This window comes from Ambystoma mexicanum, chromosome 2p, assembly GCF_040938575.1.
Source record: "Ambystoma mexicanum isolate Mex_15411 chromosome 2p, UKY_AmexF1_1, whole genome shotgun sequence".
Classification (NCBI taxonomy): Eukaryota; Metazoa; Chordata; class Amphibia; order Caudata; family Ambystomatidae; genus Ambystoma; species Ambystoma mexicanum.
The window spans coordinates 1,154,894,188-1,154,920,878 of NC_090923.1; the positions used below are offsets into that span (position 1 = coordinate 1,154,894,188).

The 26,691-nt window shown below is 45.5% G+C and overlaps 1 protein-coding gene across 4 annotated transcripts in view; it reads left to right on the forward strand.

Moving 5' to 3' along the window:
- The window catches only part of CACNA1F (calcium voltage-gated channel subunit alpha1 F), a 1,137,291-nt gene that overhangs the window by 501,720 nt on the left and 608,880 nt on the right, over nucleotides 1-26,691 (forward strand). For all 4 annotated transcript variants that reach the window (XM_069645269.1, XM_069645268.1, XM_069645267.1 and 1 more), the window contains 2 exons: nucleotides 18,162-18,207; nucleotides 25,728-25,773. In XM_069645269.1, coding sequence (XP_069501370.1) covers nucleotides 18,162-18,207; nucleotides 25,728-25,773 — 92 coding nt within the window. The remainder of the gene's footprint in view (nucleotides 1-18,161; nucleotides 18,208-25,727; nucleotides 25,774-26,691) is intronic.

Below are 26,691 nucleotides of genomic sequence, written 5' to 3' on the forward strand. Positions count from 1 at the left end.
TTATTGAGCCTTTAGCCTCCTAGCTACCCTAGTCAAGCGTCTTCACCCTATGCCTAACAAAAGTTCACGGTTGTATGTCTATTGATAATTGTTTTTTGCTCAAATCGTTTTTGCTGGGATTTCTTTTTAGTTAGAAAGCAGGGAGAGCTACCCTTTCTGCCAATACATACAGTAGACTCTTCCCCAACACCTAAGAAGACCATTTAAGGGCCCTGGTGGAGGGCCTTAACAGGAGCTATCTATGTGAAATGGGAACTACCAGCTGTGGCTTCCACGTTCCTACAAAAATGAAGTAACAGGGAAGACCCCATCTTTGTGAATTTTTAATGAGAAGCAGAGACTGCAGGTTGGCACAGAGATTGATGGGCCAGATACATTACCCCCTTCTGACAGGAGAAGCCCAACAGGCCTTTCAAGCATTAAAGCCCACTAGGACCACTCTGTATGTAGAGCTAAAGCAGGGTACCCTAGAGAGGCTGAGGGCAAAATCAATAGCACTATAGAACCCGACTATGACATCCACGATTGTGACAAGGAGACACTCTCTGCCATATATCATCTTGAGTGAAAGATCTCTTCAACAAATGGGGTGACCAAAGAAATGCTGATCTTGGAACAGTCCCTCGATTCCTTGCTCCCATAACTGCAAAAAGTAATTTACCAACTACATGAACCCTCCTTAGAGAAAGCCATTTTGATGGCTAATTCACACCAGAGAGCTATATACTCATGGAACCAGTTATGGGACCTAAAAAGACCAGTGAGGCTAAACCAGGGATTCGAGGAAGATAGGAGCACCTAGCCCTAAGTTAATCAAGTCCTATCTGACCAGTACCCGAAACAAAGACTAGCCTTTCATTAAACCCTGGACAAATCCACGTCCTGGGGTCATAAGGTGTTGTGTCTGCAGGAAATCGGGGCATATTACCAAGTTCTACCTGGAAAACCCCAGGGAATAACTTAGAGATTAGGCTCCTGAACCGAGGACTACAAAAAGAACCACTTGAGGAAGTTATCCTGAAGGTGAAGAAGAGCCCGCAGATCTAGAATATCTCCCAGACCTGTTTCTGGTAGAAGAAGATGTGCCAGAATCAGCCGCCTGGACAGTCTGTGCCACAAGCATAACATAACATAACATAACATAACATAACATAACAAGCGAGGCAGAGCAAACATTTGTTCAACTTTTGATGGTCCTGGGGAGACTTTCCAAACCTCTTCTAGATCTGGGTATCAAAAAAGACTCCTATTAGGGCTGATATGCTCTCACCCGAAGTACTTAACCCAGGGCCACTACCTCTGATAATATAATGAAGATGCTGATTTGAAACCACATGAAAGCGTGGGGATCCAGGTACAAGGGAACCATCTATCTGTGCCTATGATAGGTAGAACCTCCTCAAAGAGGTTCAATTAGGAACAGACGGACCCCTTTTCAATCAACTTTTAAGTAAACTACAAGGGGAGGAAATTTCAGATGTAGAATTTCTTTCACAATAACCACAGGCAGTTAGATGCCCCAGGGAAGATGATGATTTAGGAGAAAAAGTGGAGGTGTGTGACAGGGGTCATCGATCTAACCCTGTTTGAGTGGATGGGGCCCCCCCTCAACCTGGGGCGATGCCAGAGGCAGTCCTGCCCAAGGGGTGATTTGTGGGAGTTTGGAGGGCCCCAGTCTCTGCCCCCTCTTCATGTGCAGTGCTACAATTGCACGGTGCCACTTTTGATCATCCAATACCTGCCGTGCAGCATGCTGGCCAGTGATTTCTCTCTTGCCTTTGAAAACCGCTGAGACTAGAATATCTTGTGGCCGAGAACGCAGCCGCGAAAGTCAAGGAATCATTACATCGCTCAACGTAGGACAGCATTACAGATGCTCATTCAACATGGAATACGACATGTGAACCAGATTTTAATTGCAGCAGGCCACCATTGCAGGTTACCGGTGGACCAGCATTCAAAAAAGTGGTGGGTGTTAATTGACACTTGATGGTTTCTGATGCCTGTAATCTGTCCCCTGTGCGAAAGGAAGGCAGAGATTGGCCCGAAAAAATCAGCTAAGACAGAGGGCAAATGGAAGCGGTAGGAGCAGGATAAAATGTAACTGGAGGAATGGGTCAGTGTGGGTTGTTCGGGTGAGGCGAAGGGAGGAGAAGTCAGACCAAGAGACCAAGCAGAGGAAGGAAAGTGGAGCAGAGCATGGGCAGAATTACAGAAAGCATGTGCAAGGTGAGGTATTGGTTGGGGAGATAAAGTGGCACATGGCGTTCAGATTTTGTATCTGTAGAGTGAAAAGAGTGTTTGAGGTTTAGTGTAAGGGTTGGGGAGTTAATGAGAGTGAGTGAGGAAGGTGATTGAGACAGTGATAGAAGGCTGACTGGGGAGAAAGTGGGTTGGAGCATAGTGTAGATTGGGAGGAGAGTGTAGTAGAAATAGTGAAAGCAGGGTGTAGTAGAGAGTAGTGGGAAGAGAGAGTAGAGTGGAGAGAAAAGGGAGAGGAGATTAATACAGCAGGGAGTGAAGTGTAGGTGAGGGAGAGTGAGAGTTGCAGTAGAAGGAATACGATCAGATGGGCAGAAGTAGAAAAGTGTGAGAGAAAGAGGAATAGTAGGAGGAAGAAAATGGGGGGGAGAAGACGGAAGGGAAAGGAAGGAAAGAACACCGGGAAAGGAATACAAGAGAATGAGAGGTAAAGAAGAAGTGAGACCTAGGTGTTTGGAAGGCACCACTTCCGGTGATCATTCTTCTTGTGGAACCCCAGGTTATTATCCAGCTAGAAAATCCCACAGGGATTAAGACAAATAAGACAAATAAGGAGGTTACCCTTTAGCTATCAACACTGGCCAGGTAGATTTTAGACAGGGGTTAGCAATTTCTAGTAACCGCCCTGGGTTTTATGCAACTCTGGGCTAGTGTGGAAGGAGACACAGGGAAGATGAAGGAGGGAGAGAGAGAGAGAGAGAGAGACAGCCCTTAGCTGAACCCTATTAAAATACTTAATAAAAACTCTTGAACTGTCTTCGAGAGTTGGTGTTTTCCTGAGGCCATCTGCAACATAACACTGGTTAGTGCAGTGAATGACGGAATCCCTTGGAAGAGCCCATACCATGGAAGTGATAGCAGTTGCCCTCTTACTGACAGATTTGCTATAATGAGAACAATGAGCTCCTAGTCTTTGATTTAGTGTCCACATGAGCATAAATGCAGAAAGCTATGAATATTTTGAGTTCACATTGTACATATCTGTAGCAAAATGTGATGCTTTACAGAAAGACAATTTCAGAGTGTCTTTGGGAAAGACATAGGCTTCATTACGAGTTTGGCGGTAACCCGCCGGTGCAGTTGCTGCCGAACTCGTAACACTGTTCCGACCGGGATGTCAGGTGGCAGATACGGACCCTGCAGGCATACTTGTAGTCTGGTGGTCCGGAAAAGGTACAGCACCCATATTTCCGGACCGCCAGACTTAGAACAATCAAAATGTTACCGTATAGTTACAAGAAGAAGTGAGTATCTGTGGTTATCGGTTAGATATGTCTGAGCGTCTTATTGGGGAACCTGAGATATTTTTTATTTCCCAGACCCAATTTCTGTTATATTTTTTGCTTTATGCAAAGTGGCCAATATAAAGTGGCAGTTGTGATTCCCAATATGAGAAGAGGTGCATTGCTGCAGGCTACGCCTATCCTATAGCCTGGTATCCTGTTTTTGAGGCAGTACAATCATTTCATCCACGATTTTCAAGTTTAATTTGCACAGAAATGTGCAGCTCAAACCGGTGCTTCAGTGCAGTGGAGGAGCATGTTTTCTTTTCCCCAGATGAGGAACTCAAAGTGCGATTGCCTCCAGTGATCATTCCAACATTGGTGGTAAAGGCGTATTGGTCAGCGAAAGGACATCTACCATTGTTCCTTTTCGAGGTGAAGGAACGGGAATATATTATACATTATGAGGTCCCTAAACAGGGACATGATACCTTGACGGTCAGGTATCTGAGAAGTGACAAGATAGAATAATTGCATATACTGTGCTTTTCGTGGCCAACAACCACTAAGGAAATTGAGGAATGTGTGAGATCATGTGAAGTGTGTGTGCAATCAAAATCCTGTTGCCATCTCCTACGCCCAAAGAACTGTGCGACACCGTGTTTTTCCATTTTGACTGTTCTTCCAGATTTACAGCAGAATACACATATTATGGTATTAGACCTATTCTATAATGATGATGCTTTTAATTGCTTTAAGTTAATGCTAAATTCTAGAAAATACTAAGCAGCCATTGGAAATGAAATTACATTCATCTTCTGATTTTCATCTACTGTGTACAGGACACACGGGGAACAAATAATGAATGAAAACAATAGTAAGGATGCTTTGTAAAAGAACAACAGGAAAATTGCACTTCTGTGCGTCCTATTGCAGAACTCTATCCTCAGTGTAGTTCAATGAAAATCCCATCAAGCTTGCACCTCAGGAAAGAGGTATGATGTTGCAATTAGTGACAAAGTCACATTTGTGCGATACATCTAGAGAGGATGTAGATATTCTGGTTGCCTGGGATGCCCACGTGCAATGTGAGGGGCTAGCAGGGATTGATAAAAAGGGGATTTCTCAGAATCTTTCTCATTTGTCTTATTGCCTCTAGGCTGAGGGATGCAAAAAGAGGGCACCAGCCTCTGTTAGGGGGCCTTAGGGTGTCTTGAATGCAAGCAAGACAATCCCCATGATCTAGCCCTCACTCTTCAAAGATGACTCTCAATTAAACCTGGCCCGTAAGGAAGCTCTGTTCACTGTTACATGGCTAGAGTGGAACAAGCACAAAGAGGTATACCAGGCACAGCATTATGAATATTGCTATTTCAGACACAGACACCCAGCGAGGGCTGACACAGAGAAACCCCTGGGTCCGCCGGCAATTTGGTATTGATGCTCTAGTGACACTAAGCTCAGTGATCAGCCCTGTAGTTCAAGACAGACCATAGAACCATACATCACCACATGCACTTCTACTTGACTTAAAGATGGCCGACCAAGGATTTAAACCCTTTTGAATGGCATTCAAGCTATTGCTGAAAACGAACAGGAAAGAAAGACAAACAACTTGGAGAAAAGGTTGACAAAAAGCAACAGGAAGTTGGCTAAAGAGGGGCTTGACCAATCCCACTACACACAGAAAACAGGAAAATTGCAGACCGGCCGACTACATTATTAGCTAATCTAAGTAGCCTAGAGCCCTATGAAAAGAGTCAGTAAAGAGAAGGCTGTGACAAATTTGAATGTGCGGTCCACTGAGGGGTAGCTCAGACAGCAAGCCATACGAACCCAACAGCACATAATCCTGAGGGATTTTACTTATTTCTTCATGGACACGGAGTCTCCTGGAGAGAGAAGGCTCCTCAATAGCCTGCTATATACCACAGAACCTAACCGGGGCAGTGGGAAGGCATGGAGAATTGCTTAAAAATGAGCTTAGACTTTTTCCAAGAATCCTGACAGGATCCAGGACCAGGAAATCAAACATCAGAACTTGCTAAGGCCATCATCTTAAAATGTCTTTATTTCAGCCAAAGCCATAAAAGAAAGTAGACACAGTAAATATGTTAACATCAAATATTAACCAAATTAAAACACAATATTTAAAATTAGAGTAGACATATGATAAAACCAAGAAAATGTAAACACCCTATTTCCTTAAACCGTATCTTAATCTTTCTAAAAATAATTAAGAAGTACGAACAAGTTAAAACATTAAAACCAAAATTAAGAATATATTACTATTTAAAAGTACAATATGTGAGTTATTAACAGGTATTCATTGGCCATATTGTGAATTGAAACCCTGAAACATATTACATTATACTCTCTTAGCAGCAGCAATTATTATGATTATCCCAATCTTTTCATTTTTGCCAATCTGATTTTTAGAGCAATCGTAGTATCCATACACATCTATCTTTTATGCTGATTCTTTTGAGCTCACATTTAAAGTAAACTGCTTTGCTTCAGTTTCCTTAAGTGGCTGGATATGGAGACTCCATATTTTACAAACACAGGCATGCCATTTATCCAACAGCAAAAAAATGAGTCCTATTCTCCTTCGTTCCAGTGTTGCAGTAACAGATAGTGTGACTGTTTTGATTATCAAAAGATCTAAGTGCAGTATTGTCATTAAATGTCTGTGTCCTGTTGTTGAAACCAAGTCTAAACAGGCTCGATAGGACTATATCAGTGTGTAAAATACATATCTGGCAACTTTAGGGTTCATGTAATTTAACCTTCAACGTGACTCTGCCCTAGGTTTTAATACAATGGGCCACATCACGAGTTGGGCGTTAGGCCTGAATCCCGGCGGTAACGGTATTAGCGCCGCCAATACCGCTCCACCAGATCAGGACCCTGCGCAATTAGCGCTGGACCCAAAAGGTACCAGCGTTATTACAGCTGGCACTATCACAGCCGGTGCAATTACAGCCGGCGCTCATAGCGCCGACAACACACAGCACTATTACAGCCGGATCGCAACTCCATTTACGGCAGTATAAGCACTGAAAACCGGCATTGATACAGCCGAGAAACACCTACAGCCTACAGCTGGAATTAATTGAACCCAGATGCCATTAATAAAGCCACAAGTGCACACAATGCATACCAGAGGCCTACATAAAACACCCCAAACACTGCTACCAACACCATGCAACCATTATTAGTTGGAATCTGGGACCAGCAACTGCTCATGCTGCACATGGGGCTTGAGATGCAGGCCAACCAGGCCAGGGCACAAGGAGTACTGGGGGCGCAGGGTGGAATGAGGAGCAGGAGGAGGAGGAGATGAATGGCACCAGCAAGGCGAGCACCCATCCCCAGAACCAGGCCCTCACCCTGGGCACTCAGCGACACCCAGTTGGTTACTGAGTACTGCCTGAACAGCTAGACAACCACGGAACTGCTGGCCACAATCCAGGATAACACTGGGAGCAGGATCAGGATCTGCAAAGCGGTGCTACCGCTGCTGAAGGTGGTGGCAGTCATGCAGTTCCTGGGGACCGGCACCTTCCAGCACTCCGTGACCATGATGCATGGCATGGTACAGCCCGCATTCAGCGCAGTCCTGGGCTTGGTGCTGGATGCCCTTGTGCGCCATGTCAACCGACACATTGCACTGCTCACCACCCAGGCCCTGGTCAACAACATGAAGGCACGGTTTTATGCCACTGCACAACTGCCCAATGTGATAGCAGCCATCGACAACACCCATGTAGCATTTGTGGTGCCCCAGGCCCATGACGCCGCATACAGGAACTGGAAGCACTACCACTCCCTCAATTTGCAGGTGACATGTGGCCCTGACCTCATCATCACCCACTGCTGTACCCACTATCCAGGTTCAACACACAACTCCATGTTCCTACACAACAGCACACTGCCAGGATACATGGAGAGGCACAGAAGACAGCAGACCTGGATAGTGGGTGAGAACAAACGCAGCCACATATGCACAGTGAAGCACAAGAACAGAAGGGGCTGGGGGGTAATCACAACTAAAGGAAGCACTGCATGTCAAGACGATGCACTGGCAGCACCCGGGTAGCACCTGCACCAACGAAGGTGGGCATCCAAGGGTGCATGCATACGTTGTACACACCTGGCCACACACATGCTGACGGACACACACCACTACCATCATAATGACACATCAAACCACATGGACCACAATGCATCTTGAATGTGGCACAGCGCAGATCCACACAGCAGCACCAAACTGCATGTCCACTCGTGCCACAGCCGTCTGCCCATGTGCAGTCACCTGGGACATGCCACAGAACACCCGCCACAATCACACAGGGTGCATGTACAGGACATGGAATGTATGGCATGACATACAAAGGATGCCCACCCATCACACATAGACATTGCCTGGGCAAGATGCACACAATAATGCTCACCCATGCATGAGACAAATGACTGATGTCCGTATTTCACACCATGCAGGTGACTGTGGATATCCGCAGCTGGCGTGGTTGATGACCCCTGTGCATGACCCACGTATACCACATGAGACCGCCTACAACCATGCCCACAGGCGGACCCATCTATGCGTAGAACGTACTTTTGGACGCCTAAAGGCACGTTTCTGGTGCCTAGATCACACTGGTGGAGCCCCTATGTATACCCCTGACAAGGTAGGGAAAATAGTATTGGTGTGTGCAATGCTCCATAACATTTGCCTGAGGAGGAATGTGCCCCTACCCCCCGACGCTGGCAGGCCACACCCCGAGGAAGATGGAGAGGATGACCATGTGGCAGGAGCCAGAGCCGGCACAGCTGAGGGGAGGCAGAGTCGGAGAGCTGACCGCGCTGACAATCGCTTTTTTCGGAAGGGGGTGGAGTCGCAACCTCTGCAAAGGCCGTTCCTTTTCCCAGCTGTTCAGACGGAGATCACGGGTAAGCCGTGTTATGCCAGAGAGGGAGAGCAAGAGAGCGGAAAGAGAAAAAGAATGTGTGAAGATTTTGTGAAAGTAGAAGTCTGTTCGTGTAGGAAGGGAAAATAGACTGTAAAAGGACAATTGAAAGGGAGAACGTTATAAGACAATCTGGAACAGGATGTGAATAAAGAAAGAAAGATTGATGAGAGAGGTTTATTAAATCAATCCAGAGAGCTGTGTTAATAGTCTGCAAATAAAGGAAGACCTCCTACTTGTGAAAGTGATGTCACATCACTGGTGATATACAGTCATAATTGAAAGACAGAAGAAGAGAGACTGTAAGAGAAATGAAAGAACTATAACCTATTTTTACGCTCACCTGGTTCCCACAGGGGCGTCGATCGGACCCGGACAGCTGCGGTCTCCACCAACGTGATGCGTAGTGAAGAGATGACAGTCTGGACTGGCCTGCCTAATCTTGTCTGCTGAACTCGTAGAAGTATTCTCCTGCAAGTGGAGAAAGGGATTTAGCCACCCGTGGACTTTAGTGATGGCCCCCCCAACTGTTCTCGTTCTCCCCACTAATCACCTCCGATATCCCCTCTTGGTAACCTCACCTTATGATTTTAAATGATGAGCTCTCCATCCTGCATGGCATGCAGGGGCGCGTAGATACCAGTTACTTCACTGGTTTGAAGGTACTGGAGGAGTTCCGGAGGAATATTGACTCCAGTGTCTATAAAGTTCAAAGAGTTCAATATGTCCGATGTTCACTCTTGTTCCATTCCCTCGTTAGGTTGCAGCTGGGTCCAAAAGAATATTGCCTGGAGGCAGCTGATGGCGTTCAGGTAAGAGTCTGTATTACCAAACACTGTCCGGTGAAAGCTGCATGAGTTTAACTTGCTGTTTTCTCTCCCTTTATATGTGCGGCATAGAAAGATGCAGCGAATAAAAGGATAATACCTCCGGTGGTAAATCAGGTAAGCCTATGGTGGCAAAGAGATTGTCTTTGTCGGTTTTTCTCGGCTCACCTTGTTATTCCTTTTGTTTTCCCCCCAGGTGCTGGGTTTCGACGAAGAAAATGATGGAGGCAGCGCCGAGTTGAAAGATGTGGTGGACTGGTGAGTATAACGCGGCGCTGCTGCTGGAAAAGCGACGCTTGTTGAAATAATGTCCTTTCCAGGCTCGGAGATGTGCTCGGTCCGGAATCAGGTAAAGAATGAAATAATGTCCGTGTTCTAACCTCTTCTCCTTTCTTTTCCTTTTGTCTAGGAGCTCCGGATTTGAGGCGGGCGTGGTAGAAGACTGGATGCTGACTTGCAGACACGGTGAGCGTTACGCTGCTGGATGCAGAATAACACGAAGCATGAGCTGCTGTTCGGGCGTGGTTTAAATAGCCTGCAAAGTAGTCCCAGGTAAGAAGATCCCCAGAACCACACCCGAGTAAAAAATAGTCCCTGTAGAAAAATAGTCCCTTTCAGGCTTCATGTTGGATTGGAGTCATTTGCAGCATGGTCTGCGTGAGGTAAGTAATGACTATGAGCCTTGTGCCTTAGGCGCCAGGATTGATTCCTACTATGAGCCTGGCACCTAAGGCGCCAGGACTGAACCCAGATAGCCCCTAGCAGGGGCTGCTGAGGTTTTACTAAATGTCTAGATGCCTGCTCCCGGGGCTGATGGGCTTGGTCCGGATGCCTGGGGGTAGGCATCATGACAGTAATTTCCTCTGATTTTTGGAGGAAAAGTGTAGGTGTTACCTTAAAATCGGCAGAATTACCAATTGGTAATTCCGCTGGTAGTAAATTTGGCCAACTATCGGGACTCCAGAAAATGTGGATTTACATCACCCACCACCACTCGCAATCCTGTGTTGTACCCATGGGACCAAGTGGCGGAAGCAGTAATTCCGTTTGGTGATATGTTGGTGGATTTACCGCTGGAGTACCGCCAAATTCGTAATAAGGACCAGAGGGCCTCATCATGAGTTCAGCTGTAAAACGGCTACCGCTGTGGTGTCGAGCAGAATTACCAGCCTTTTACAACAGGATGGGAGCGCGCGCACACCACTGGCAGTGACGATTATTCTGTCTGGCGGTATTACTGCCGAAAATGAGTGTCGGACGGTAATTCTGTGCAGAATTGGCAGAATTACTGTTACCGCTGATACATCCGACGCTATCGCTGACTCAGTTATCACTGGCAGAAATAGCATCATTGCCAGAATGGGAAGCACAGCAGTGGCCATTTTGGAAAACAAAATCCACTCTGAATCCCCCATTTCCTGTTGCCATCCTGACCCAGAAAGGAGGGCAAAGATGTCACAGGAGAAAGGGAAAGAGAAGGTACCCGGCATGCGCCTCCGCTAACAAAACTTAATGTGTGCTTTTGCAGAATCCCTCCGTTCTTGCATGCAATTGACAATGTAGCACATCTGGGGCCCTGATTCGGAGCCTTCCACCTCTGTCAGCCCCATGGAGGGATATGTGCCTAGCACTCCAAAGCGCTGCTTCTTGCATCATCTGACTCCAACAGTGCTTGAGCAGGCTTGCAAGGGCAAGAGACCACAGAAGTTACTTTTCATGGCACTCTGTACATAGGCACAAGGGAGGTGGCAGGACATGGGAGAGTGGGGGATGGTGTATTGGGGAGGTGGCAGGTGGGTGGGAGGGCATGGGGGTGTTGGGGATGTTGAGGTGGGTAGGGGGAGGTGAGTGGGAGGGCATGGATGTGTTGTGGATGGTGTGTTGGGGAGGGACGAGGTGGGGGTGTTTGGGATGGTGTGTTAGGGAGGGAGGAGGTGGGGGTGTTTGGGATGGTGCGTTGGGGAGGGGGGGTGGTTGGGGCATGTTTGGGATGGCATGTTGGGAAGAGGGCGGTGGGATGTCATAGGTCTGTTGGGGATGGTGTGTTGGGGAGGCGGTGGGGTGCGGAGGTGGGGTGTTGGGAATGGTGTGTTGGGGACGGGGGAGGTGGGTAGGGTTTGTGTTGGGGAGGGTGTGTTGGGGAGGGGGGAGTTGGGTCGGGGGTGTTGGGGATTATTTATTTACACTTATTAAATTCTAGTTCACTTGAAACAATGCTTGGACATTCCTTTTTGTGTGATTGTGATTTATTCAATGCATGGCTATGTACAAAAGTGAGCAACATGTGATTATCGATGTGATCAGAAATAATTGTCAATTAATTTTTGCCGCTCCAGATGACCATCCCTTCCCTCACTGTGTGGCACTGCTGCACCTGCAGGTAGTGAGTCATTGTCTTTTGGGGGCGGCATATCCTCATCAGGGGGCAGGGGGACCTTTCGTCTGAGGCAGATGGTGTGCAGCATGGCACAGACAATAATTATTGTCCAACCTTCTCTGGCTTGAACATCAAGACCCCTTAGGTCCCATGTAAACACCGGAAATGACCCTTCAGCAGGCCAAAGATCCGCTCTATGCACAGCCCGGTCCTCATGTGTGTCTCATTGTAGGCCACCTCCTGTGTTGTACGTGGATTGTGGACAGGTGTCATTAACCATGGTAGCTGCGGGTATCCAGAGTCAACTGCAAGGGCAAAGGTCACAGGTGTCAGTCACAGTGCATTGTGGATGGGTTTCTTTTTCAATAGGTATGTTGATGGACTCTGTTCATACATTTTTCCTGCATTGTTGTACAACATGGTTTTCCATCCCAGTAATTGAATGTAGTGTTATATGCTATGGGCTACATATGTATTGTCGTGTTACACTGCGCACACAGCTCTCAAGCAGCAGTCGTTACTTCCATGGCCTGTGATTGGTACTGCAGGGTGCGTGTTGCCTGTGTTGGGCCTTTGCGTTGCTATCATGAATGTGCCCTGATAGGTGATTAGTTGTTCTTGTGCATGTTTGCGGTTTCTGCTTTCCTTCCATTATGGCTTTACATACATGATTACCAGATGACATGCAATCACTTTCTGCCAGTGCTGCATCGTCTTTGATCGGCAGTTGATCTGTGACATTGGATGTGTCGGTATGTGTTCTATATGTAGTGTGGTTCATGCCGTCCTCTGTGTGTGTATTACTTACTTGTTGGGGAAATATGCATCACTGACATACTACTGCATTGTCCTGCATGGCCTAGTCTTGTGGGTTGGTGGCTGTCATGTGTGGGGTGTGAGGGCAGGCCGTGCATGACCATGGCTTTGATAGGGCATGCATTGATCAGCTGTGGTAATGTTCACCCCCATTCACATAGCGTTTCACTAGTGCTGCAAGATTAGTTTGTGTGTGGCACTTGTACTCACCTAGTATCCATGTCTGTTGGCCTCTGTGGCTCTCCATGTATGCAAGCAGTGTGCTGTTCCGCAGGACCATGGCATTGTGGGTGGGACCAGGGAAGCTGGCACAGAAGTGTGTGATCACAAGGCCAGCATCGCAGGTGACCTGGACATTCATGGATTGATACTGCTTCCTGTTGCAATATATCTTTTCGGATGCCTGGGGGAGTCACCAACGCCACAAGGGTGCAGTCCAGAGCAGCTATTGCATTGGGATGGTGGGCTGCTGTGTAAAAACATGCCTTTGTGGCATTTATCTGTGCCGGTGTGGTGTGCTGGGAGATATGCCGGGAGGCATGGTGCAGGAGTGCCTCAAACACCTGCACAAGCACATGTGAAATGTGGACTGGGACATGCCATGCAGCATGCCCACAGTGTGCTGGAGGTGCCAGTAGCAAGGAAGTGTAGGACCAACACAAGCTTCAGCAGCGGGGGTACGGCAGTTCTGATATTGCTCCTGCTTTGTATATCAGCATGGATCAGGGCGAGTAGCCCAACGATGGTCTCCCTGTTTAGCCGGTACAGAGTAATCAGCTAAGTGTCAGTTAATGTCAAGGATGAGGGCCTCGCCCGAGGAATGTGCCATTGCATTGCATGGCATCTCCTCCTCCTCCTCTCTGCACCCTGTGCCCTGTGCTGCTGTTCCTGCCTCTGCAGCTCTATGTGGAGCAGGAGGAGCTGCTTGTCCCAGTTCGCAATAGCTAGTGGCAGCATGGTGTTGTAAATGCCTTTTGTAGTCTTTCAGGGTGGATTGGGTGCACCTATGACTTGTTTTTTGTCACCTGTATTGATTACCTGCACTGTATTTTTGGCAGAGTTATGGCCCATTTTTGGTGGTATTTTGGCAGTATTTCAACTTGCAATACAGTAGAAGCACCGTTTTGGATCTTAGCAGTAATTCTGCTAGCAGAATTAGCAGCAGGGCTAATTCCGCCAGATGTTGGCACTAATTCCGATGGGGCTTGTTCCGCTGTCCGAATGAGTGCTGACTCCTAATTCGCCATTATGGTAAAAGTGGCGGTTATTCCGTTACCAACACTTTTAACACCAAACTCTTAATGAGGCCCAATAGTCTCCTAAATTCACTGTTTCTGTTGCGCACTTTTTTTTAAACACAATTATATCTGTCCTTTTAAATAATCCAATCCATATCCTCCAGATGTTTCCTTACTCCGGCAGTGTTCCAAGATAAACATAAAACTGATTTGTAGCTTACTGTTTCACATAAGAAATGTCACCTCACATAGTTTTACAGCCCATATGCCCTTCTGGTTTACTTGTATGAGGTGCAATGTTCCCAGGTTGAGAAACTCGTACATTAAGAGGTTAATCGCTCAGTGTCAATTTGTTTGCATGGGTGTTGCTAGCCTTCCTGGGAGGCCCACCTTTTGAAATGATAAATTGTGGCGATAATTTAGAGTCCCAGGTGTCCTTGGTGATTCTTTTTGTAAACAGACAGTCCAAGAACTCTGCTGGCAATCATTGTCGCCAGGGTGCTTAGAGGATCAAAGTAGGTTTCTAATGGAGCCGGCCTGGTTGTGAAAAACATTTCTATAGCCCATCCGCTGCCTAAACGAGTTCCGCTGGATTAAGCAGCCTTGTAGATCAAAAATATTATCCATCCTTCCAGAGTTCTTTGCAGTGTAGAACAAGGTCAGTGGCCTAACACGAACAATAATTGAATCATGTAATAAGTGATGTCTGATTGAAGGGTGTGGCAATGCCACCACAACGCAGTCTCCCATAACTTTTGAGCCATTCCCTATCTGCCTGATCCTTCTGACCCTTTTTATGGTGTATAAGCCTTTATCAGGTTTCCCTGTAGCCTGCTATTTGGCCAACGTAACATCTTATTAAACCGAGAAAAGTTAGGTGAATTGGTGATGGTAGGACAAGGAGGGTCCATCAGGATTATGGTATACTGAATGGCTGTTGGTGTGAGATCTGAAGTGGTGGATTGCGCTAAAGGTAACCGAGCAGAGGAAGAAGTATCCAATTGACACAACAATTGGCTTACCACTTTTATTTAGACAATATCTTTGGATTTCTAGTTTATGGCATCTGTGAAGGTCATATCACCACCATCTGTTGTGGACATTTGAATAATAGACATTTATCAACCTTTGGTATATCACAACTAGTGCATAATGGTGCCTGTCAAACAGAGGTTACTGGTGGTTGGGTTAAAGAGGCAGGATTGAACTGATTTAAAGCATTTGTTATTAGAGAGATCTCACTTTAAACCATCAAGATGTGGGTTTCTAATGTATTAAAACGTTCAACTACGGATAACAACATTGAATGTACTAGCATAATTCACTTCTCTACAGACAATTCAATGGGGCACCACCCCTTCTATTGACAGCTCTCTAGAAAAACTGACCTTTTCCTCTGCTATAGATCAGTTTAAACCTTGTGTGATTAGTGGCATGTTGTTTACAATATGATTGTGTATCTATTATCTTTGTCTCCTTTTATTTTTGATTTTATTTTTACTTTGATTATTGGAGGAATGGGCTATAAAGACAGGGTGGATTTGGGGCAACACAGGTGATACAATCAATACTACACTAGCATCTTTAATTACAGCAGGGACTGCTCTTTCGGATATTCTAGGGCATTGGACAGATATATATATTTCTGAGGCTTGTGGAATCTGCTTAGATCACATGCTGTGCATAGACCGAAATCTAGGGGAAGCTGCAGAGTATTACTCGAAAATGGGCGTCGACCTAGGGCGTGCCAGTAATACTATCCCTAGTGTGTATTCCACTGTACCCATGATCCCTCATGCGTGTAGGACCCTCAGATTGTTTTTTTCTGCCATACTTGTCGGAAGCATAGTTGCGGAGTTCCCTGGCTTTCAGCCATTTTGTCATAATTAATTCTAAATTCCCCGTTCTTAAAATCCCACGTCGAGACTCCGAAATTCGATGCCGGTCTGAAGAACGAATAGCCGTCGAGACTGCACGACAGACTTTGGGCCTCGGAAGGTCTCTGGCCTCGACCCGGGCCTCGGAAGGCCTCAGGCCTCGGCCCTGCAAGTAGGGAGAGTTGGGGGTGGACATACTCACATTCGTTTATTTCCTACATACACTCGCCCACTGCCAGAGACTAACATATGGAGAGTACTCCATTTAAATTCTGCCCAAGTGCAACCGCAAGTTCCCTTGGATAGATAAGCATAACACTTGTAATCTCTGTCTGCCTAGGGATTACCCCGAAGCTAATTGCAGAGCGTGTAAGCTCTTTAAAGCTAAAACACTAAAGGACCGCTCCACTAAACGAAAGAAGCTATGTTGTCAGAAGGATTAGTGTTGCCAGCAATAACATCTAGTTTATGATCGCCCTCCGTCTTATCTAAACTATTGCCACCTTTTACAAGTCCCATTATTGATATCCTGCTCTGTGCTAAACTGCTATTAGCATTTTGAAGGTCATTTCCACACATTTAATGCCAGTGTTTATTTCTCTTCCCATTGCCTTGATTAAATATTGGTCAAGACTGATTTTAGCAGACTTCTTTTTAATATGGGCCATTAAAGGGCCCAGAGGGCATTTGTCTTCCTTTTAGCTATGATGGAAAAAAATTAACATATTGCCAAAAGTAGTTAAAATAATTGAGTGCAATTAATAACAATTAATAATAATGAATAAATCCATGTAGATCAATTAATATATCCCGTGGGGTTGCTTCTGGTGTTGTTTCTGGTATTAGAAACTACAGCCAGGGGAGTACCCCAATACGTGAAAGGGCAGCCAAAGTCAGTCGCTACACCCCTCCCCTCCGGCTACATAATGTCAAGAGAAGTTAAATTAACATGCTCATACAATTCAAAAAATAGCCTAGATGCACAAATTATATTCAAATCTTAAATAGGCCCCTCGGTACTCCTTTTCTCACTAATTTCCAGGATACCAAATGCAGACTCAGTCAAGTGATCTCCAGGGGTGAAGGACTAGAACTGCCTGGTTCCAGTGTACTGGCATGCAGCGTGTGGCTGATTGTGAGGATGGGAAAGCACCCTATGGGCAGCAACTCAAGGCCTCCCTCTGCTCACAGCATGCACTACCTTTTCTGCAGAGCAGACTGGCATGCTGCTGCAGTTACTCACTGACACACAGCCGGGCAGATTGTGAAGGTGGGAAAGCACCCTACTGGCAGCAACTCAAGGCCTTGCTCTGCTTACCGCATGCTCCAACTTCTCTAAAGAGCAGACTGTCGTGCTGCTGCATTCGTGCGCACTGTCATGCAGTATGGTTGTCTTTGAAGCTGGGAAAGCATCCTACAGCAGGAACTCAAGGCCTGCTTCTGCTCACAGGCATGTTCTCTACAGAGTGTCCTGCGACTGCAGCCACTCACTGACATGCAGCACAGCAGATTGTAAAGGTGGGAAAGCACCCTACTGGCAGCAACTCAAGGCCTTGCTCTGCTTACCGCATGCTCCAACTTCTCTAAAGAGCAGACTGTCCTGTTGCTGCATTCGTGCGCACTGTCATGCAGTATGGTTGTCTTTGAAGCTGGGAAAGCATCCTACAGCAGGAACTCAAGGCCTGCTTCTGCTCACAGGCATGTTCTCTACAGAGTGTCCTGCGACTGCAGCCGCTCACTGACATGCAGCACACCAGATTGTGATGGTGGGATAACGCCCTACGGGCAGCAACTCAATCATCCCTCTGCTCATGGCATGCTCCACCTTCTCTACAGAGCAGACTGCCCTCTGACTGCATGCCACTGCTGCCATGCACATTGACACGCAGCACGGCGGACTTTAAAGTTGAGACGGACAATGTCCTACGGCAGCATCTGAAGAGCTCCCACCGTTCACTCCACCGTCTCCGACTGCCGCGTGTATTATCAAGTGCATGAACAGCACCCTTTAACGACTGGATTGTGTGTAACTTGCATGTTGTTCATTACTGTTGTGTTATTTAATATTTGATCTACTTAAGTATTGTCTGTTTCTCTGGCCATTATCTGCCTTTGCACATCTATGCAACATTGTAATTTTATTTGAGCACCCTTTACACCTTCTAGTGACCCAGAAGCCCTGTCACCTTTCTCCCCACTTCCCAACCACTTTGTCGATTTCAACAGCCACGTAGAACGTACTTCTTTCTCTTTAATCCCTTCTGCTGATGCTTTTCTACACTGATCACGCAACCCCATCTCTTAGCACTCATTTCTCTCCCACTACTCTCCTGTCCTGGTCTTGGACCTCATTTATCATTCCATCCCATAGCTCACCACCTACTCCTCTCTTAGTATTGATTGCTTGTGGTGCTTCTCCTAATTAACTCTCTTAACTCATCTCTCAAACTTCCAATTCTCACCGGTTTCACTGCCTTACCCTTTATTTCAGCACCCACTCCCCATCATCTGAGAATGAATGTCATGTTGTCGATCCCTGTAAACTTGAAACTTTTTCTTTTTCACCAGAGAGAATAAGAAAGAATCTGAAAAGGGGGAAGACAGAGAAGTGAAGGTGAGTGAGGTTTTTGGGAAGGGTGGGAGTGGGTGATGCTGGGGTTCCTCCTGCGCACAGGTGAATTCCGGCACTCACTGGGTCACTAAAGAAGGAGAGATATGCATGGCAATGAGCATTGTCCTTTCACAGAGTCCTGTCAGGTGAGTGCCAAGTTATTTGCAGATGACTAGTGTACTTAGAGGGTGCCGCGTTTTACAATGAAGTTGGAACAAAGAAACCTGTAAAAGCATGGGCTGAAATGTCAACCTGCGAAGGGGCCTTCCAGGTCAGAGGCTAGTGTCACTACAGAAGAGGGTCATCCATTACTACCTAGATGTATTGGAACCGGTACATAGTTTAATGAGAACACATTTCAATGAATGTGTGAGTCAAGCACTAAGTACTGTTGCCCACATAATGAAGCATCCTGAGGCAGTTGTGTTGAATTAACACAAACTTCAAGATGGCTACTTGTTTTACATAGAGACTGTATGGTATTTAGTACTACCAGCTAGCTAAGGAGACTGACAAACAAGTAAACGTCTACATATAAGTAATCAGATAAGCCCAGTTTACTTTCTATACTAATAGAATAGCCCTCACTCCTGGAGTATTATTAATTCTTGCTTCACAATAGAGCTAGTCGCCTAGGGTTTAAAGCATGTAATATTTAGACAATTGCATTACTTGTGGATGGCCGGTCTAACTTGCACTCTTTACTGCACACAACTTATTTGTTTCCTGTTGTGCAGACGTATAATGGTGACATGGACTTTAACAGTACACTGACTGCATTACACTGAGGAATCAGACCTTTTGGTTCCCTTTCAGGAAAGTTATGGCACCTCCAGGGGCATTCTGTGAAACCTCAGAAGGGAGATGGGAGGCGGCAGTGGTGGTACCTCAGAAGGGAGATGGGAGGCGGCAGTGGTGGTATGCCGATTCTCTTAGATATGGCTGCTGCCTTCTACACTGTCGACTCCGTGAGCAAATCCAGAAATTTCATACTGAGGATCTTCCTGGGGTTGGGTTGCACTTGTTTTTGGCAGGTCCTACTCAGGTAGTGCGACTGTCTCCTTTCACTTCTGAAACAGTATCCCGAACTTATGGGATCCTGACAGTTCCTTAGTTTTTGTCGCTCTTCAAATATTTATATTTGCCCATGAATGTCCTTATTGTCTTATACAGTTTCCCCTTCTACACTTATGCAAACAATACCAACTTATAATGGGGGTTGATTGAGATGGCATGGTGACCACAAACCAACTAATAGCATGTCTTGCAACACAACTGGTGACTAATAAGGATGGTGTAACAGAGATTATGCTTGCAGGAGGAGACAAAAATCCTTAAACCCCCTATCTGTTTCTCTCAGTGACTGCTATTGTCCCAAAGCCCGTTATGAAGTTTCATTGCCACCACTGGGCCTTATGCCCATGCAACTTTCTGGTCCAAGAAGCAAGACTGGGGATATGATTCCTGCAGTAAACACATACAACTCAATGATCCCAGTTTTTGAGCATCACACAGATAAAATGCTGGCCCCTGCATACATCCACTGGGACTGGCTGTAGAGGACGTTACAGTAAAAACGATTGAAGGTAAAACCCTTCTGCAAATCATGCGTACTTGTCATGTGTAGGTTGTCATCTGCCCAACCTTCCACTCGATGTTTGCTGGGACAAGAACGAGACAAGATTATACATCAATTTCTTGGCACATGACAGCAATCGGTCTTAAGCTTGAATCTCTCCTTGTATCCACCAAGGAAACAATGTATTCAGAACAGGCAACACCACTGAGATGCAAAAACTAAACACTGGAAGAACTGCACTAGAAAGTGAAGGACAACATCATAGTGAAATGGGACTTTCACCAAGGTGGCCTGTTTTCCCCTACAAAGAAATATTCCTCATTTCTACTCCCAAGAGCTTTCTCACTTGGGATCTTTTGGGATGGATTGGTTGTGAGCTGGCACTTTGATCTTGTTTATACCCGCCCTCAGCTTCCTCCAGTCCCTACAGTTCCTCTCGACTCTCCCAAGAATACAGGACGGTTTTGATGCTTTTGGCACCAGGGTTGATACAAAGGACTTGTTATTCTGATTTTCTTGATATAACAGTGCTTGCTGTGTGGAGGTTGCTTCCGAGGAGAGACCTGGTGGGAGTAGAGCAGGCAGATCGTTCATCCATTCCTGGCCAGCCTTTGCCTGCTTGCATGGCTCTTGAGATGTTGAGGTAGCAGAAGCAGACTCCTTTGGAGGAGATTTTGATGGTCTTGCTGTTGGCCCATTTCCTATCTACAGTATATATGCAACTAAAATAAAAGATGTTTTCCAGTTGGCGAAGTGAAAAAGTCTATTGACCAATTTTATGCCATCTGGCTGCTATTTTTAAGTTCCTGATATTATTGACCATAGATGAACTTCGTGTTGGCATTTTGAAAGGTCACAAATCTCTAGGTTTGCATTCAATAGGTTGACTGTAGAAAACATTTGTTTTTGTTCTGTACCAGCCATCATTCAGTTTATGGAGGATCGGGTGAACTCTTCTACCCCAACATATTATTTGATATAATCTTAGGACTTGAATATTTTGTTGAATTGTTGATGCATTCGATGCACTTTCGTCCATTGAGGATTCTTTCCATGAAGACCATTTTTCCGTAAAGCCATTACTTCCGCACGCCATACTAGCGAGTGGACTTTCCTTTTCTGCATTTTTGTAGGTGAAGGTTATGCAGAGAGCGAAACCAATGCGGGTGCCTAAGGGGATTTCAGAATTCCTTATCTTGCTAAAAAATCTACCTTCAAGTCATTTCCCCCCATTGTTATAAATGTATTGTGATTATTCTGGCCTGATGGTTGCAGTTAATTTCACAACAAGCAGGCTTTGTCTAGATGTTTCTGATGATCATGCAGTACAAGGCTCCATGCGTTGCTGCATGAACTGCCATAGCACATATGAGGGTCACTTTGGCACCCCTTGTGGTAATACATGGTTATTATGCTGCCCATGAAATGTGAATTTTGCCAGATTGTCCTCTGCTTTGCTGTGCCTACTAAAATTAGTTGAAAACCCTGAGTGATTGCAATGGCATTCCACATGTCTTCCGTGCACCTGGGCACAGCAGTGTGCATGACAAAGATATGTGAGGATTTACCACATATATGCGCTGACCGCCCCATTTTTGGAAGGTTGCTACCCATCCGTCTCTGCAGAGTGCTGAGGGGGATTGGGATTCCCTGAGGGGAGATCCACTGCAGATATAGTATCAGTCAGGCTATTCCCTAGGAACATCCCACAAGGCTCCTAATGGACCATATGATGGAACCTAAGGGGGCAATCAGCTACTATACCGCTAGTTCTGTTTTGCATTCATTTTTGGTAACAATTTCTTTGAAAATGTCACGCCACCATGGGAGTTATTCAAGAGATTTGGATTATTCTGGAAGAAGGTATCCATTACAAGAACACATTACTTCAGTTATGGCCTTTATAATGAATACCTTCCTCCTCCCGCAGATTCATGACCAGCTCTCTTTCCTCCCCTCTGGGAACATTCAGAAGGCTGAATTTGATTGTTCATTTGTAACTGTTGCTTGCAATCAAGGTTAATGCATTTTGTGGCAGTTTTACTACCCTTGTGTCTGTGTTTTCAGGTATCGGGTTGAACTGTGGACTACAAGTAGCTCCCCAAATATATTTGGGGCTTCACTATCAGCATCAGTGGTATCATGGTCTGCTTGACGAAAACTGGAGATGCCCTGCCACACCAGGTGGCTATATTAAGGTTTCTGTGATCCATCTGCATTTGGAGTTGAGAACGTATGCTTGCTTGACAGATGTCAAAAGTCAATCCTGCTTTCAAGGAGGTGTTCCTAAGACACTGGCTTCACAGCATATTGTTACTAAGCATTCGTCTCTGGGCCTTATGAGAGGTGGGAAGGCCTGCCTTTGCCACTCCGTTTTGCAACCATTTTTAGTACAACAGAGTCATTTCCAATAAGGTCTCAGCATCTCTGTGGTGCAGCTTGGCATTTTGAGGACTTTGGATCAGTTTTGGCTTTGGTGGCGCAGCAGGCAGTGCGGTTGGGGTAGGAGGTTCTCATTGACGGCTTGAAGGCAGTGGGACCATTGTGGTAGCATTTGGACCTGGTGCCATATGCCTTGATGGCTGTTGGATATGGCAATTGTGGTCCCGTTCTAAACTGGGCATTACAAGTGTGTTAAAGAGGACTTTCTCCTTCCCAAGATGACTGCCATATTTTGAATCTGTGTGACGCTATGGTTACCAGTGTTTCCTAAGGGTAATATGGTTACATTTCTGCTCCTGTCATTGGTCGCTCCATACTACTTAATCAGCTGGTGACGGGATTTAAATCCATTGCAACTATTTCATGTGAAGATTATTTGATGTGGATTTCTATGTGCTTTACACATTCCCTTTTCTCTTATTGTAAGATGCATTTTCTTCTATTGCAGGCTCACGTCATTCAGCCCTCAGTCATTCCCAGTTTTTTACTAGTTCAAACTGAGTCACTTAAGCAAAAAACTACCCCTTGCACCTAAGATTCAGGGAAGGGTTCAAAGCAGTACGTTCAGATTGTGTTGCAGTGCCAGCAGTACCGAGTTAGAGGGATAGACCAATTACAGCAGTTGACAGACAAACAGAATTATACAAAAAGATGAAGTATTAATCCTATCGCTTGTTCAATCCCAAAATATAATCGAATGCTATACAATATGCCAAACCAGTTTCTCATGTTCAGGCATTGAAAAATCTTTCAAATCCTCCCAGACCTGCTTGTCAAGTAACTTAGTTTGTCTACTTGACCTAATAAGAATACAGTGGACCCATGAATTTGATGGGATAGTATTTTTTTGTTTTGAAAAAACATGGCAACACATTTAGAAACATTACCAGCAATGTAAATGTGCCTTTTTAACATACTCCTTTTCCTGGACACGTTGGAACCAAATTTCCAATAGACCGTAGAGGGTATAAGATCTCACATCTGATGTATCATTAGCCACTGGTAATATGCCGCTAATACGTTTGTTCTGCAGGCTTACAGTTTGCAAAGCGCTCCAGTTAGGGCTAGAATAAGGTTCATGTTTAGTATTTTGTGCAGTCCTTGAAAACAAATTCCAAATTTGGCCAGACCTGCATATCCAGTATCTTAGTTTTTCTAGTCATCCTAAGAGAAGTGAATTTGACCCAGGAACATGATGGCAGTTTTTGTGTAATGAAAAACCATGGTGACACATGAAGAAACATTACCAGAAATGTTAACGTGGGTTTTCAATATTCTCCTCTTCCTGTACACGATGGAACACAATTTTCTATTGACTGCAGAGAGTACATAATTCCCCACATGTGACGTACCATTAGGCAGAATAAGAGAAGGACTAACAGCAGGGTAATAGGAAGACATTTGGGTTTCAGGCTTTGGGTTTGCAAAAGCTTGTTTGTTCGGGTTAGGGTTCCAATAAGTCTAAACGTTAGGATTTGAGATAGGTTTAGGATAAATGATCTACAAAATTGACCATCAGCCCTGGCCCAGCATAGAAAGCAAATCAGTGTTTGGACTTATTAAACAAAAGGAGCGCTAAATAGGGCAGGAGGTTGCCAAAAAAGAATATGGTTGGCTGAAAACAGATGTAGAGTTGTATAGATATGAGTTAATGCATGTATTTATTTAAAGAGCCATTGCTTTGTACCCCACAATGCAGCCACACACTAATGATCTGTATCTTATTACACAACAGTGCTGGCAGAAGCATGCAGGAGGGGCTACAGGCCGCTGCCTACTATTTGCTCATTATACACTTATGAAAATGGATGAGCATGGCCATTCATTAACATAAAGGAGCCTGGTGTTGGCCGTCTCTTCTAGCTCCCTATACTTGAAGGGCCATCATTTAGATAACAGTTCTTTGGCTTAATATTGGGTAACTAATCTGCCCTCTCCCCAGGGGAGGGGCTGGGTATATTGTGGCTGAAACAGACAGTGATATCACAGGCGCTAGCCTTCAATGCAGCTGCCTCTCCCAAGCAGCTCATTTCTCTTCTGATCAGTCAGGAATGTACAAAAAAAGTGGTTCCAGCTGCATTGTCTGAAGTCGCTATCAACGTTGGATAGTCCTTACTTTTTCCTCAGGTTTCTTAAATTCTCTTTATGGTGCAGTTCTGTCACTTGAAGCCAGCTTCTCTTTATGGTGTAGGACTTCCATTTGAAGCTCAGCTAGCCTACTCTCTGGGTCCTCACGCCCCACAATTAACCCGTCGTGGTTGGTCTGTTGCTGGCTGCTGAAGCTATTGAACTTGCAGCCTAAGAAGCTGTGATTGTCCCTCTCTGCCTCACTCGGAGTCTAGTGGGTGCCACCCAGAGTGCTGCCAGTCTCTAGCTAGCCTTCACCCTACATTTACACATCCGGTCTCACACGCAAGAACCCATCCGGAGCTTCGGCCTCTCCCAGCTTCATGCCCAACTGTCATAAGGCCATTAAACAACTGTTAACGATGACATGTTCATTTTTCTTCCTCAACATCGGAGCTTAGGCTACCAAGCCTGCTACACTAACTCCAAATATATAAATCGATAGAGAACCATATTTCTAATTGTCAATGTTTTAACAAGATACATTTATAAAATCGAATTAATCGCATGGAGGCATGGATCACATAGCCAAAAGCGTCATCCAGCAAGCAGCTGTGTGGACGTTGGGGGGTCTGATACAAAGTATTTTTACACACTGAGTGGCGTAATTTAAGATCTTTATGTTACCACACCAGTTCCAGACCACATTGATACCTTTTTTTGAGCTAACTACTTACAGGTTAGTGCCTATTCCTCTGTTATCACTTCTTAGAGAAAGCAGAAACGATACCTTACCCCCAGGCAGGTAAGTGGTGACCCAACCTCCAATTGCAGGGTGTTCACGCTGTTAGGGCAAAGGAAGCATCTGTGATTTTTCATTGCTGTTTGCCACTGATGGCCCTCTGCAGGCCAGCAAGGTAAATCACACATCAGGAGTTTTGAGAGATGATGCACAGTTTACACAACCTATGTCCACGATCCCACAGTTTACACAAGCTATGTCCACGATCCTATAAGGCTGAATTGTGAGTCTGTGAGCTGTATCTTCCGGCTTTCTAGGATTCCTAGGTAACGTATCCCAGGAGTCTAGTGAAGGGGACTCAATATATAACTACACTTTGCAGCAATGGCACATAGTTCCTCCTGTCGTCGCACCCTTCCACCCACCTCTCTATCTTCCTTTAAAAGATACTACAAGGCATTACCAGAACGGGACTGGACTGTGGTATGTAAGCTGGTGAGTGCAGAAGGCAGGGGGTAAGGCCTAGCAAAGGCAGATATGTGCACGCATGCAGGGCATTCCTTTGTTTTGTCATAGTTGTGTGCTGCCACAGAAATACTGCTCTGGTCCCCATACCAAGATCGACATACCACAGGCCTTGAGAGAGCCTTGACTCATTACAGTGATTACTAATTTATTTTTTGTATTTTACAGGTTCCTTTGGAAGAGGAAGAGGCAGATGAAGAAGAGAGTTCTGAAGGTACACAGATTATGCTGCTGCAATGAAATGCAATGTAACTGGAAAATGGTTTCTTGACTACATGATTCTGCTCTCCAGTTTCTATTGCAGTGGCTTTCTATTGTTTTAAATAACTATTTTATTATAAAGAGTATGGAAGTGGTCAGTGTGACCAAGTTCCCTTCCTGTTTCTTGGGGTAGAGAGTGGAATGCCATAGGGGCTGGGTACCACCACACGCTGCATGATGTTGGCACAGAGGAGGTGTGCAGGGGATCCCCTGGACTATCCCACCATACCCCAAACATTTGGTAGGGGACCCCCACGTGGGATCTGCCATGTCACCTTCCCCTTAAAAAAGGCTTTGGTGTTGGTAAACCCTAATATATCCTGCAGCACCCTCACAATGCTAATTCCCTCAGAATCAGAGCCAAGGATAACAAATCAAACTTACAAGTATTCTGAGATAAGCCGGAGAGTCTTCCCACAGGCCTTTGTGGTGGTCCCACATTGGACATGAGAGCAGGAGGTGGCCTTGCTTGTGTACAGTCTACTTCACACTTGTGAGACAGAATGCTACAAATAAAAAATGGCGGCCAAGCATCAAGTAGACTCGGTACACTTTGCCTCACTCTGCAGCAACAGTGTATTACCCACAACCGACTTTAGTAAAGCAGTCCTGTTAAATCAGCCACATGCAAGACCTAATGAAATCCCGCTGATATGATGAGTGGAATGTTTTGAATCAACCTTAACCACTGGCAGTGCTCTTTTTTACACCCCTCTTTTTAGCCCGTCCCCGACTTTGCAGAATTGAAAAAGTGATATGCAAGTCAGTCTGTTACTGCCAGAAATGAAAGCAGATCTGCCCAAAATGCTAAGATCTGGTCCCCTGCACAATAACACAAGCAATCCAAGAAGACATGTTTCTCCCTTGTTGG